This window comes from Mytilus galloprovincialis, chromosome 10 (genome assembly GCF_965363235.1).
Source record: "Mytilus galloprovincialis chromosome 10, xbMytGall1.hap1.1, whole genome shotgun sequence".
In the NCBI taxonomy this organism is placed as follows: domain Eukaryota; kingdom Metazoa; phylum Mollusca; class Bivalvia; order Mytilida; family Mytilidae; genus Mytilus; species Mytilus galloprovincialis.
In genome coordinates, this window is record NC_134847.1 from 43658094 (window position 1) to 43671779 (window position 13686).

The following is a 13686-nucleotide window of genomic DNA, read 5'->3' on the forward strand; positions in this document are numbered from 1 at the left end:
ATTTCCTATTGTGATATCATGAAAAGGCAACAATGCCTGTTGATGTCACATATGAAGAGCACAACTTTTTTCAAATCTTTGAAAAGGAAGGATAATCAAAGTGCTTGTAAGCATTGAACGGTAAAGATTGCTTCACTTTATCAGTGGGAAGTAAAATTAAATATTGCGTTGTAGGTAGTTCATTTAACAGCAATTCTAGACAAAGAAAGATAACTCCAATTTTTTAATTGAAATGACTTTAACAATGACATCATTTATAATTTTAGAGTAGATATTAGATTCCTAGACCTTGCAAAAGTAATGTTTTTTCTTGACAAGTGTAACATCATTTTGTGCCTTGAATAACTGAGCATATATTACATCGATAATCATGGATAGGATATAGAATGTAATGATCAATGCACTATATTTTGTGTATCAAAAAGGTAGTGATAAGTCTTATAAGATTTAGATATCAAGTCAGTCCCATAAGGTTATGATTGCATTTCATGCAATCTTTACCTAAATATCATAAGAGATAGAGATTCCAACACTACAACTTGTGTTAAACAATATTTCTCCACTCTCAACAGTTAAATTTTACTATTTAAAAAGCTTGGCAAGCCTTGCGCTTTAAATATTAAAACTCAATTATCTCAAGCGGAGAATTATGGTAACACACTAGTTGCAGTGGTGAAATCTATATTTGTTACCTTTTCAAAAGAACCAAAAGTCTTGTCATGACTAATATGGACATCATAAGTAAAATTGACCATCTGTGAAATTTCCCTTAACATTTCCATACAATATCCCCAACAGCAATACTCTGTGGTTACATCTGAAATGGAATGATAGATCATTTTAGAGTTAGGGAGCTACCATTTAAGGGGGAGGGGGGCTATATATAGATTAGTTCTTTTGGTGGATATCAATTAAAGATTAACATGGATTGAGCTTAACTTTGTTTTTCAGGATACACTTGTATTTGATTTCTTGATGTTACAAAGTTTTCATACTAGCACTTAGAAATGTGTAATGCATTCAACATCTACCAGTAAATTTGTGTTTAACCTTTAATCATGAATTCCACATAAATTGATATCCTAAGAAACATGATGAATCCATAGTACTCTTTCCATTTTAAAAAGAATTTCTGGAGGAGTTTCAATTTTGAGATGTCATTGATATGAAAGAAACTTTACTCAGAAGAATTTGTACCAAAACACTTATTTTGGAAATGTTAAGGTTCATGTGGACTCTATGGCTAAAATGATTGCATTTTCACCTCAAAATTAACTCTAAGTACAGACAAATCTGAGCATCTGGAAAAAAAATAATTTACTTCAATTGTTACCTGTGGGGAAGTTCTCAAACCTCTTTCCCAACTTAGTTTATTTTGGCACCTTCTGGAGGAATGAAAAAAGGGCACTGCAAAATCCTGTTAAGATTTTGTTTTTCTAAAACATGAAACATATTTGAAATTTATTTATTTAGGGCATGCTATGCCTTAAAACTTTTCCAGAAGCACAGGTTCTTCTGTACTCAGAGTAAATTTTGAGGTGAAAATGCAGCCATTTTAGCCAAAAGGTCCACATGAACCTTAATACATGATTTTGTCATTTCATTGTTCTTTTCAGTGACCACTGTGGATTCTTTTTTTAGTAGGTACCAATTTTCATTGAAAAGAAAAAAATTGTTACGTGATTATTCAAATTCCTGGATTTTCCAAAATCTGCATGCAAGCCTAAAGAAAATGTGTACTTTGTGAACACTTAAACCCACTAACAAATGGAATCAAACAAATAATTATGAATCAACAGTAAACTGTTTGGGTTTTGCTAATTGTTGAAGGCTGTTGAGTGACATATAGTTGTTTAACTTTTATGACATTAGGTCTCTGGTGAAGAATTAATTGTCTCATTGGCAAAAATACCAGAATTTTATCAATACAAAATTGGCTTATGTCTTTTTCATGGAAACCCAAAAGTACTCTGGATATAAAATGAAATAAAGCAGATTATGAATAATCGAATAATATAATTATGACATTTACAGCCAATTTCATTGAGTGTGCAGGTAAAGGTAATATCTCTGGTTAGCTTTCTTGCTAGCTGAACCGTGAAATCATTATAAGGTAAGATATACTACCCTCCTTTTGAAGTAGCCTAGTCCTACAGACATATAGATTGGTTAACTGTCGGATAAGGCTACTAAAGAAGTTTACCTAATCAAATAATGACTTATGGGTCAGCTAGCAAGCAAGCTAACCAAAGATATAACCTTTTCCTACACACTCAATGCAACCGGCTGTAAAAATAGCTATAGATAGATACAAATATGCCTAGTCTTCATTTTGTTGCATATGTATATAGGTTATAGAATGAAATATTTAATCATCAAATATAAAGCTCAAATAATGTATATAATTGCAGAAGGAACTGCAAACAGGCCTTATCCCTGTGCAAAACATTCCATTGGTGAGAATATTTGATGGGATTTATAGATTTTTAAATTTAGAAACTTGATGTTTCTACTGAAATACTGTATAGCATTTGCTTATTATGCTGTTTGTCAACTATTGACTTTCTATATCTTTAATACACCTCATCTCTATTCCCGGCTGACACAGCCACTTGAACTCTTGACTTCATACAACAATCACTTTTCCATTGTGGCGTCAGATATTTTGTTGTATGACGTCAGATATTTTGTTTTATGACGTCAAAATTTTTACGGGAACCATTGTGATATCTAGTAATGACGGACAAATAGTGATAGGGTGTATACTACCCCTTATGTCCCTCTTGTACTTTAAACTTACTTGTAGACATGTTTACATGGTTACATGGGAGTTCAAATTTGTCCTCATCAGTACCACAAGGCCCTCCTTCGGAGCGTAGTCGTGTGTGAACAAATGGCTTGGCTTCAAGGGTCACTACCTACATAACATATAAAATCAAATTAGATCCAATTCATATTCAATCAAACTAATTACATAATTCTTAATGTGTGTCCTGAAATACACAAACATAATAGAGGAGGGTGGGGGTGGCAGGACCTTTTTTGGGAAGTTGGAATCAAGTGTTTTTAAGCTTGGATTTCGGGGTCTAGGAATTCTCTTTTTGAATTTAGGGATGTCGTGATTTAATTTTCTTTAAATTCGAGACCTCAGGATTTCATGTTTTTAAGCCTGGGATTTCGGGATCGGGGACCTGCCAACCCCCCTCATTACAGTGAGCTAGAATTAACAAATGAGCTGCGTCTGATAGAAATAAACCTAATACAATTTCACATACACATATACATGTATAAGACTTTGATGGATTTTGCAACATTCAAATACAAAATAAAGGATGAAATCGGGCCTTTGTTGTAGGGTTTAATAACAACTAAATTTTCAAATAGTTACAGACTTTGCATATAGAGTTTGTAAATTGTCAACCCGTAATAAGTTTAACAGATACATGTATTGATATTCCTTTGCATAAGGTGATTTCTATCAGACATAGCTCAAATACTAAAATGAAATTATTTCAAGGTTTTTATTATTGCCAATAATGTGTATGAGTGAGTATCCCAATAATAAGAACTTCCATTTTGTCCATTCATCCAAATGCAAAAATAATTGCATGCAATAATTTCTGAATTTGCAATAACACATAAAAGGGAGAAGGTTTGGTACCATTAAAACATTTAATCCCGCTGAAAATGTTTGTACCTGTCCTAAGTCAGGAATCTGATGTACAGTAGTTGTTCTGTGTTTATGTAATTTCAACGTGTTTCTCGTGTCTTGTTTTTTTTATATAGATTATACTGTTGGTTTTCCTGTTTCAATGGTTTCACACAAGTAATTTTGGGGCCCTTTATGGCTTGTTGTTCGGTGTGAACTAAGGCTCTCTGTTGAAGACCATACTTTTACCTATAATGGTTTACTTTTATAAATTATAATTTGGATAGAGAGTTGTCTCATTGGCACTAATACCACATCTTCCTATATCTATAAAAGGGATACTGTAAACCAATAAAGTGACTAGAACATGTGAAACTTGAGACCTCCTTCATACAAATACATTCAAATACATTAAATATAGTATCTGTAAAAATAGATGGACAGAGGTTATGGAAATATATAGTATAAAATTAATTTTATAAAAAATTAATAGTGAAATTAAGTAGATTTTTCTTTTCTCTGACAGGTTCAAGTTCTATCAATTTCCACTTTTTCAATCACTAATCATCCTTAATATCTAACTAGATTATGGTAGTGCAGAAACAAAGTTAAAACAGGCAACATTTTTTACAATTGAATTACTGTGGATTCATCTATTTTCAAGGGTATCAATTGTCGTGGTTTGCGGAAAACTTGCATATTTGTCGATATCTAATTTCATGGTTTTGACAAAATCTGCATACAATCCTTTAGGAAATTGTTAATTTTTTTGAACATTTAATTTGGGTCCCCTGAATCCACGAAAACTGGTATCCAACGAATATAAATGAAACCACAGTAATGTGAACATTTACCTCTAGATGAGTAACAATATTTAGTCCTTTAGGTTTCGTATTTATATTTCCTGGCCAGGTAATATTGTCTGATATGTCCAAGGCTGGGACCATAGCCTGAAATGAAATAAGTAAACAATCAGTAAAGATGTAAACCAATGTCAAATGAATATCTATAATACCGTACAGCTGGTTATTTTCGCTGGGTGTAAATTTTTGCTTATTTTCACTGATAGAACAAAATCTCCAAAATAAATTCCGCCAAATTGAAAGTGTACATACTAAGGTATTTATAAAAGTTTTGAATCCGCCAAAATATTTCGTATACCTTATTTAATGAAAATCGCGAAATTTTACACCCATGAAAATAACCAGTTATATTGTATCATCTGAATTGAATAAAACAAGAAGCTGAAATAAACAGATACGCCCGACTTGTGTGGAAGTTTTATGCAATAAACATAAATTGTTTCTGAGAAAGTTTTAAGCAATAACCATATATTGTTTTTGAGACACGGCAGGACATGTGAAACCCCCCACCCTGTTTTTTTTTTTACAAAAACCTAAATATCACTAAAATAAAATTTTGAATCAAAAACAAAAAGTATACAGATCTTTAGATCAATATAAAAAAGAAGTCTGTAAAGTTTTAAGCAATAATCATAAATTATTTTTGAGATACGGCGCGACATGAAAAAAAACTCTTTCCTGTTTAACAAAATACTCAATAACTCCAAAATAAAATTTTGAATCATCACCAAAAGTATACAGATCTTGAGATTAATATAACAAAGAAGTGTGTACAGATTTAAGCAATAATTATAAACTGTTTTTGAGATACGGCGCGACATGTAAAAAAAAGCCTCCCCTTTTTTACAAAATACTCAATAACTCAAAAATAAAATTTTGAGTCATCACCAAAAAGTATACAGATCTTGAGATTAATATAACAAAGAAGTGTGTAAAGTTTTAAGCAATAATCATAAATCGTTTTTGAGATACGGCACGACATGTAAAAAAACCCTCCCCCTTTTTTACAAAATACTCAATAACTCAAAATTCAAATTTTGAATCATCACAAAAAAGTATACAGATCTTTAAATTAATATAATAAAGAAGTGTGTAAAGTTTTAAACAATAATCATAAATCGTTTTTGAGATACGCACGACATGAAAAAAAAAACACACCCCTGTTTTAGTTACAAACTCAAAAAGTTTAAATCTTATTTTCACCAAAAAGTATACAGATCATTTGACTATCATAAAAAACAACTTTATTAAGTTTAATGAAATTTAGATAAGTCGTTCTCAAGTTACGGTGCGACATGTTTACGTCAGACAGACAGACGGTAAGACAGACGGACGGACGGACACCGGACATTTGTATACCATAATACGTCCCTTCAAAATTTTGAGGGCGTATAAAAACACACCCCTGTTTTAGTTACAAAGTGCCGTAACTCAAAAAGTTTTAATCTTTTTTTCACCAAAAAGTATACAGATCATTTGACCATCATAAGAAACAACTATATTAAGTTTCATGTAATTTGGATAAGTCATTTTCAAGTTACAGCGTGACATGTTTACGCCGGACAGACAGACAGACGGACGGACGGAGGGACACCAGACATTTGTATACCATAATACATCCCGTCAAAATTTTGACGGGCGTATAAAAACCCTGTGTCGCACGTCTCCCCTAGGTCTTAGTGCACCATTGGCGTCTCTCCAAAATTGTAGACTAGAATAGAATTCATGAGAGAGATCCTTTCTGTTGATCTTGCAAAGCTGAATAATTTAATTTTGGATGTAACGCGTCTTCTGATTAGCTGACATTGTTTTGTTTATCAGCTCATAGACATAAATTTGTCATGTGACCATGACATCATTAACGTTTTTTTACTGTTTACTTCGGTTTAAAATGGAATTTAGAATTAAATTATAGGAAATGACTGTAACATTTTATTCTGTCTATTCAAAATAACATTAAAAATGTAGTGCACACTTTAAAATAACTCGCAACGCGGGTTATTCAGTGTGCACTACATTTTTGATGTTATTTCTTCATAGACAGCCAAAAATATTACCGTTACAGTCATTCCTTAATTAATTTTTCTGTTTTATACTGTTTCTCTACATCATCTTCAGTTTTTGACCAAAATACCAAAAAAAATATAAAATTTGAAAACAACATTTAATTTCAATCAAAGAAATAAATACATTCTTTTTTGGAAACGAATATATATAATGTAACCCCAAGTATCATGGGCCCATTGGCCAAGTGTTCTAAGTAGTTCCACTACTGTAATCACTAGCCAGTCAACACTGAGATTGTAAGTTCAAACCCAGCATAGTGCAGGTGCACTTGACTCCAATCTTAGTTGACTACGATGGTCAGTTTTCATATTGAATGTCAGTGGTTTTTCTCTGGGCACTCCGGCCTACTACACTAATAAAAACAGGCGGCCATGAAATAGCCCAAAAAAAATGCTTAAGAGTGGTGTTAAAACAACAATCAATCAATCAAGTATCTTGTTTGCTGGTTGGATGGATATATAATGCATAAAATTAAATTAGGTATGGCTCAGAATACCTTCACCTGTCTAAAAGATAGTAAGTAAAAGTTAAAGAATAATAGACATTTAAACTGTATGGTTACATAGAACCCTCCACTAACCTCCTTATTTCCAAAATATCCTACAGGAACAATTCCCATTGGCTGTCTGTTTTTAAAGTAGTAGATAGGATTGAGACGGTCACCATCATTGTTAAAGGTAATCTGACCTGTAATGGCATTATCTAGTCTTTCCTTCAAAAGGCCTCTGAAACAAAAATAAAAAAAATATTTCAAAACTGTTAGTTGTTCAAGTAAATGAATAGTAAATATAATTTTAGTACCATAAGAATATTTTCAGAATTAAAAAGATGTAATTAGGGGCCATTTTGGCCACAATATGAATTCCATTATCAATGATTATATCAAAATGAAAATAGTTTTATGTGAATGCATAAAAACATCTTAGAAAATAAAGTGTTTTTTTTTTTTATCATGCTTTTCTCTTAAACATGATATTGATATGTTAACCCCAAATAGGCAAACAGTAGAGAAGCATGTTTAGGCCTAGGCAACATAATTACATCAACCATTGAAGTGGGTCTTATTGGGGTCTATAAGCATGACGCAGGATTGCCGATTTTTTGTAAGCGTGATACGTGAAAGTCAAATTATTGTGCTGTGAAAACGTGAAATGAAGTCTAGCAGGATAGGGGAAAATTACCAATAAATGAGAATTGCTTACGTACATAGTGTAAGCATGATACGGGAATCTGACAAAACAGTAAGTGAATCCAGGATCATAACCTCCCAGTGAGACCCCCATTGAAGATATTTTAAAAGTGTTTCTCTACCTAGAAGGAAAATGAACCATAAACAGCCAAATTCAGAATAGGGCAAGTTTGAATTGATAAAATGAAACACAGTGAAAACTGTCTTGACAACAAAACTATATTACTTTTACTGTTTAGCCTGTTTTTATTGATATTCATTTGATGTGGCTTGGTACTTGCACATCCTGTCAATGTATTATTGTTCTATGATAATTCTCATATTCTTGTCTTTCATCTTTGCTAATGTGCTTTATCTATATTACCTTTTCATTTTTGCTAAAATGCTTATTCTATATGCCTTTTTAATAGTTTTTATGTTTCTTTAATACATATAACATGTATATGAAGTCACTCTGTACTTATACTTCCCATCATTGTATTATTATACTATGGTAAGTTTGTGTATTCCTGTCTTTAATTTTTGCTAATATACTTGGTCTATTCTCCTTTTTATGCTTCTTTGTTTTCAGATACAAATCAATTGCCCTTTCATGAGGGTGGGGGGGTGTTGGAGGGGTCCTGATCCGGAAATCTCAGGCTTAAAAACATGAAATCCCAAGGTCCCAAATCTAAAGAAATTTAAATCCTGGCATCCCAAAATTCGAAAAAATTCCCGGATCCCGAAAGGATCAATCCCGAAATCCCAAGCGTAATAACACCCGATCCTGACATCCTGAAAAAGGTCCTCCCCCTCTTTCATCACAACAGTAAAGTGGGAAAAAGGGATGATCTACGAAAACAAGTAACAATTAAAAAATTATTTCATATTACAAAACCTGTATATGATTTTGCCGCTGGTTTCTCCACTGCTCTTCCTATTTTTACAACTATTACTAACGTCACTGACTGTGGTGAGGTTGTCGTTTTTAAACAAACTTCTAATTGTTTTGCCAATGATAGTCACAGCATCTTTGATATGCACATTTTCTGCTGTTGCATTGAATAATTCTAAACCAAGCGCACCTAAAAAAGATATAAAAAAACTTGCATTTTTGTGTACTTAAATTTAGTAACATAAAAACAAATATAGTTAAATCTTGTCATCAACTTCATTCTCTCTATCACAGCCGTGGTGAAGTGGTTAGTGCGTCGGACTATTAACACAAAGGTTCCTGGTTCGATTCCCGTTCGGGATGAAAATTTCAGGAACTCAATTTTCGGCTCTCCCTTGACACCATTTGCGAGTATGGTCTTGAGGAATCGATGATAGTCCGTCAGAAGGGGACGATAAATGGCTGACCCGTGTTAAGAGAGAGCCATATCTCTTGCACGTTAAAGACACCCTTGTAGATTTCGAAAAAGAGTAGGCTAATGCCGCTACAAGGCAGCACTCGCACCCGCAAAGTGGAAAGGGATTAGTATAAGTTGTAAAACTTGTTTCCCAATCCACTATAAATAAATATGTTTAAACTAAACTAAACTCTCTATCACAAAGCTTTTCTTATATATACCCTAAATTTGGTACCATCAATATACTATAAATTAAACATCTCATTTGCTACCATCAATATTATATAAATTAAACATCTCATTTGGTTACCATCAATATTATATAAATTAAACATCTCATTTGGTACCATCAATATTATAAAAATTTAACATCTCATTTGGTACCATCAATATCATATAAATTTAACATCTCATTTGGTACCATCAATATTACATAAAATTAACATCTTATCATCATAACACTTTTTTTCTACTTTTCTTCAACTTTCTTCTATCACTTTTGGAATTGAAAATGATCAGGACTTCATTAACATATATTTGTTCCTCCTAACGTCAATTGCTTTCAAAACTTTGTTCTAAACAATGCTACAATATATGTTTCTTTTTGAAGTTACTGGTATATCATTAAGGATTTTCGCTCCTCTTGTATTTATATTTTTAAAATCTTCAGGTTTTATTCATCTAATGCCCATTAAAAATTTTGCCCACTGAGACCTACTTTTTTTTCATAATTTTATCACATATAGTATTAAAAGTCATATTTAAAAATCTTAAAATATCCTTGTTATTTTCTAATAGGTTTTGAAAGAAAAATGAGAGAGAATAATTTCCCGCCAAATTTTCAATGGCTTATATTTCAAAAACAAGCACTCAGATCCTTCCTTTTTTTCTTCTTTTTAAGTTCCGTTATTCATATACTATCAATCTGTAACAGTTTTTTAAAAAGCTTGTTATTTTAAAACAGAGTAGCAAACATCCTTAAGGGTCTTCTATTCAATAACATCACTATCCTACAATGTATAGTAAAGGAAAATAACAGTATCTACATCAAAAATTGACTTGTTCAAAATATATTTGTGTGTGAGAATACTAGAAAACATATATACATTGAAGAGGGGCGAAATGAGGATGTCTCTCATGAAAATTAATCCTTAATACTCAAGTCTCTATAAGTGAAAAATCTAAATTCCCCATAATAAATAACAACCATATCCTAAATTACCGCAAAAATAAAGTAAGTCAAACCATCACTGCACTATATATTAGTGATGGGTCATTATAAACTTATAGACAATTCAACAATATGTTTTCACTACCAAGATTGTATAAGGTACATTTATACTAGAAAACCAATACAAGATTATACACTTCTTAAATTTCAATGGGACTCAATACCTTTTATCCCTAGATTTTCATCCCAATATCTCTAATAATAGTTTTATATTCCCTTTCCTTCATCTATATTAAGAACCAATTATAATTCTCAATCTAGGCACTTACGTATACTGGTTAAGCTTGTATTGGAGTAACATAGCAAGTATGATCAAGTATGAAAGACTTATTTTAAATACAAGTAATAATAGCCCGTGTGCAAGTCAGTGGACATGCATTAAAACAGTTATGATACTGTTCATGCTGTTGATTCATTATTATTCTTAGGTTTGTAGATTTCAATGGTAAAGGTGAAAAACAAATTTAAATCTTTTTTATTTTTTAATAGGCTTGTATGCATACTTAGTCATAACCAAGAAATCAAATATCCAAAATATTTAAAAAAAACACAAAAAATGTACACACGAAAATAAATGAATCCACTTTAATTTCAAAGTGCATATTTTATTATGAAATATGAGATATTTGACCTAATTCATTAGTTTTATCCTTCTCTCATATATCAACCATAATCACAATATCTGATTTTAATGCATAAAAGAGAAAAATCAATGCCTATATCTGCAGATGAAATTGATTTGTTAAAATTAATCTTGGTATATAGACAAACCACTGTAACTAAATAGAAAGTATATGTGTACATTAGTGTAACTGTCTAAACATTTCTATACAACTATTTATGGGATACATATATATACACTGATGGCATATTAGTATGATTTGTGCTTATTGAATTTCTGATGGAACCAAAAAGTCTTACATCTGATGCAATTATATCATCAGATTTGATAATTACATGATCAGTGTAGTGTTATGACATACAAGGGCTTGACGACTATAAAATCTTTTCTCAAAATGAGGCAAAAATAATAATAAGCCAGAATATGTAGAGAGACACAATAGATATTTAGAGGCAGTTCAAATGGATTACAAAGGCAACAAGAATGTGTCCTTTGTACACTGATGCCCCATCCGCATTATCATTTTCTATGTTCAGTCGACCGTGAAAATGGGATTAAATCTCTAATTTGGCATAAAAATTAGAAAGATCATATCATAAGGAACATGTGTACTAAGTTTCAAATTGATTGGACTTCAACTTCATCAAAAACTAGCGGGACAAACAGAGGGACGAACAGACGCACAGACCAGAAAACATAATGCCCCTAAATGCGGCATAATAAAGTGGGCTTAATAAAAAAATCTAATGAAATGGAAAGACTGGAAAATAACATATAAATGCATGAAAACAATAGCAGATTTAAAGGAGCAGTGCTATTATTACTTTTCTTCATCTCAAAGTTGCATCAAAGTACAAGTTTTGTCACAGAGGAAGGTTTTAAACTCCTCTCAAGAGATAAGTCCATATAGGGAGATTTCAAATTAAAAAGGGAAAAGAAAGTAATCTCCCTCCTTGAACTGGCCCATTGGCTAATATATTTATTGTCTTTTTTATATTACCTTGGAGATATGAGGTGGGGATAGGACCTTTATCGTGACTCAGGGATCTGGCGTTTTTAAGCACAGGATTTCAGGATTGACTCTTTCAGGATTCGGGAATTCTTTTTTTCAATTTCTAGATGTCAGGATTTAAATTTATTTAAATTGAAAACTCTGGATTTCGTGTTTTTTAAGCCCGGGATTTCAGGATCTGGACCCCCTACTACCATCATCAGATATTTGTACCTTTGTTTACTGTCTGATTACTTACCTACAGGTACATTTGTTGCCTTCATTGCCTGTTCGCTAACTATCCATACATAACCTTCACCCAACAAACTCCTTTTTGAAGCTTCCTCAAAAATGTTTTCAGCATCTTCTTTTCTGTAAGATAAACAGATACTGTAAACCAACTTATTTTCGCGAGCGATTTCATTTTAAGACTTTCGCAAGAAGATACATAACGCAAATATAAATTGTTACGAAAATTTATTTCCTTATCTTTCTACATTAAGTGAATTTGAAAATCACAAAATTAAATCATCGCAAAAGGGGCTACACAGTGCTGAACACGACATAAAGTATCTATGAAAATAAGTTGGTTAACAGTATATAATTATATTGATCATGTTCATTATCAAATCTTCACATTAAGAACAAAATGAAATGTATATAGTTTGAACATCAAATTCTTTTGCTGTTTTGATTTCTTGTAGGTTTTTCAGACTTGCATTTTGCATTGTACATGGTATGGTGGCTGAGAGCTTTAAGAAGATTATCTAAAGTGCTAACAAGCCTGTTAACACAAAAGTTCTTTCAACTACTACTGTGGATTCATTATTATTCGTTGGATACCAATTTTCGTGGATTTCGTGGGCACAGTCAAACCACGAAATTAGATATTCAACGAATGATAATTTTTCCATAGGTTTGTATGTAGACTTCAGCAAAACCACGAAATTAAATATCCACGAATATGCAAGTTTTTCTTAATCCACGAAAATTGGTACCCACGAAAATAAATGAATCCACAGTATCTAAAATGACTAGAATTGATAGTTTTCCTGCCAAAGGTCTAGGTACCTACTCTACTAGCTGGAGTGATTTAGCCTACTGGCCTAGTGTGATGAAAGTGACGTTTAACACTACAATCAATCACTCAATGCAATGTACATTTGTTGACACCTTCATGATATTTATTATTATTATTATAAGAATTGTAAATCTTCCCTTTATGAACAATGTAATAGTATTCAAACACAGATGACAACAAGAATGTGTCCCCAGTACACGGATGCCCCATCCGCACTATCATTTTCTATGTTCAGTGGACCGTGAAAATGGTGGAAAATCTCTTGTTTGACATCAAAATTAGAAAGATCATATCATATGGAACATGTGTACTAAGTTTCAAGTTGATTGGACTTCAACTTCATCAAAAACTACCTCGACCAAAAACTTAAACATGAAGCGGGACGGACGGACGGACAGATGAACGAACAGACGAACGGACGGACGAACAGACCAGAAAACATAATGCCCATAAATGGGACATAAAAATTGACTTAAAAATTGTTTTACATTGTCATTTCGGGGGCTTTTATAGCTGACTAGACGGTATGGGCTTTGCTCATTGTTGAAGACAGTACAGTGAACTAAAATTGTTAATTTCTGTTATTTTGGTCTCTTGTGGAGAGTTGTCTCAATGGCAATCATACCACATCTTCTTTTTTTTTTATATTAGACAGTTTTAGT

The 13686-nt window shown here is 32.3% G+C and overlaps 1 protein-coding gene across 4 annotated transcripts in view; it reads right to left on the minus strand.

Moving 5' to 3' along the window:
• LOC143047613 (glutamate [NMDA] receptor subunit 1-like) overlaps positions 1-13686 on the minus strand; it is a 162827-nt gene that overhangs the window by 23828 nt on the left and 125313 nt on the right. For all 4 annotated transcript variants that reach the window (XM_076220777.1, XM_076220778.1, XM_076220776.1 and 1 more), the window contains 6 exons: positions 12203-12315; positions 8646-8832; positions 7160-7304; positions 4504-4599; positions 2801-2918; positions 693-817 (listed from right to left, as the gene is read on the minus strand). In XM_076220777.1, the coding sequence (XP_076076892.1) occupies positions 693-817; positions 2801-2918; positions 4504-4599; positions 7160-7304; positions 8646-8832; positions 12203-12315 (784 nt within the window). The remainder of the gene's footprint in view (positions 1-692; positions 818-2800; positions 2919-4503; positions 4600-7159; positions 7305-8645; positions 8833-12202; positions 12316-13686) is intronic.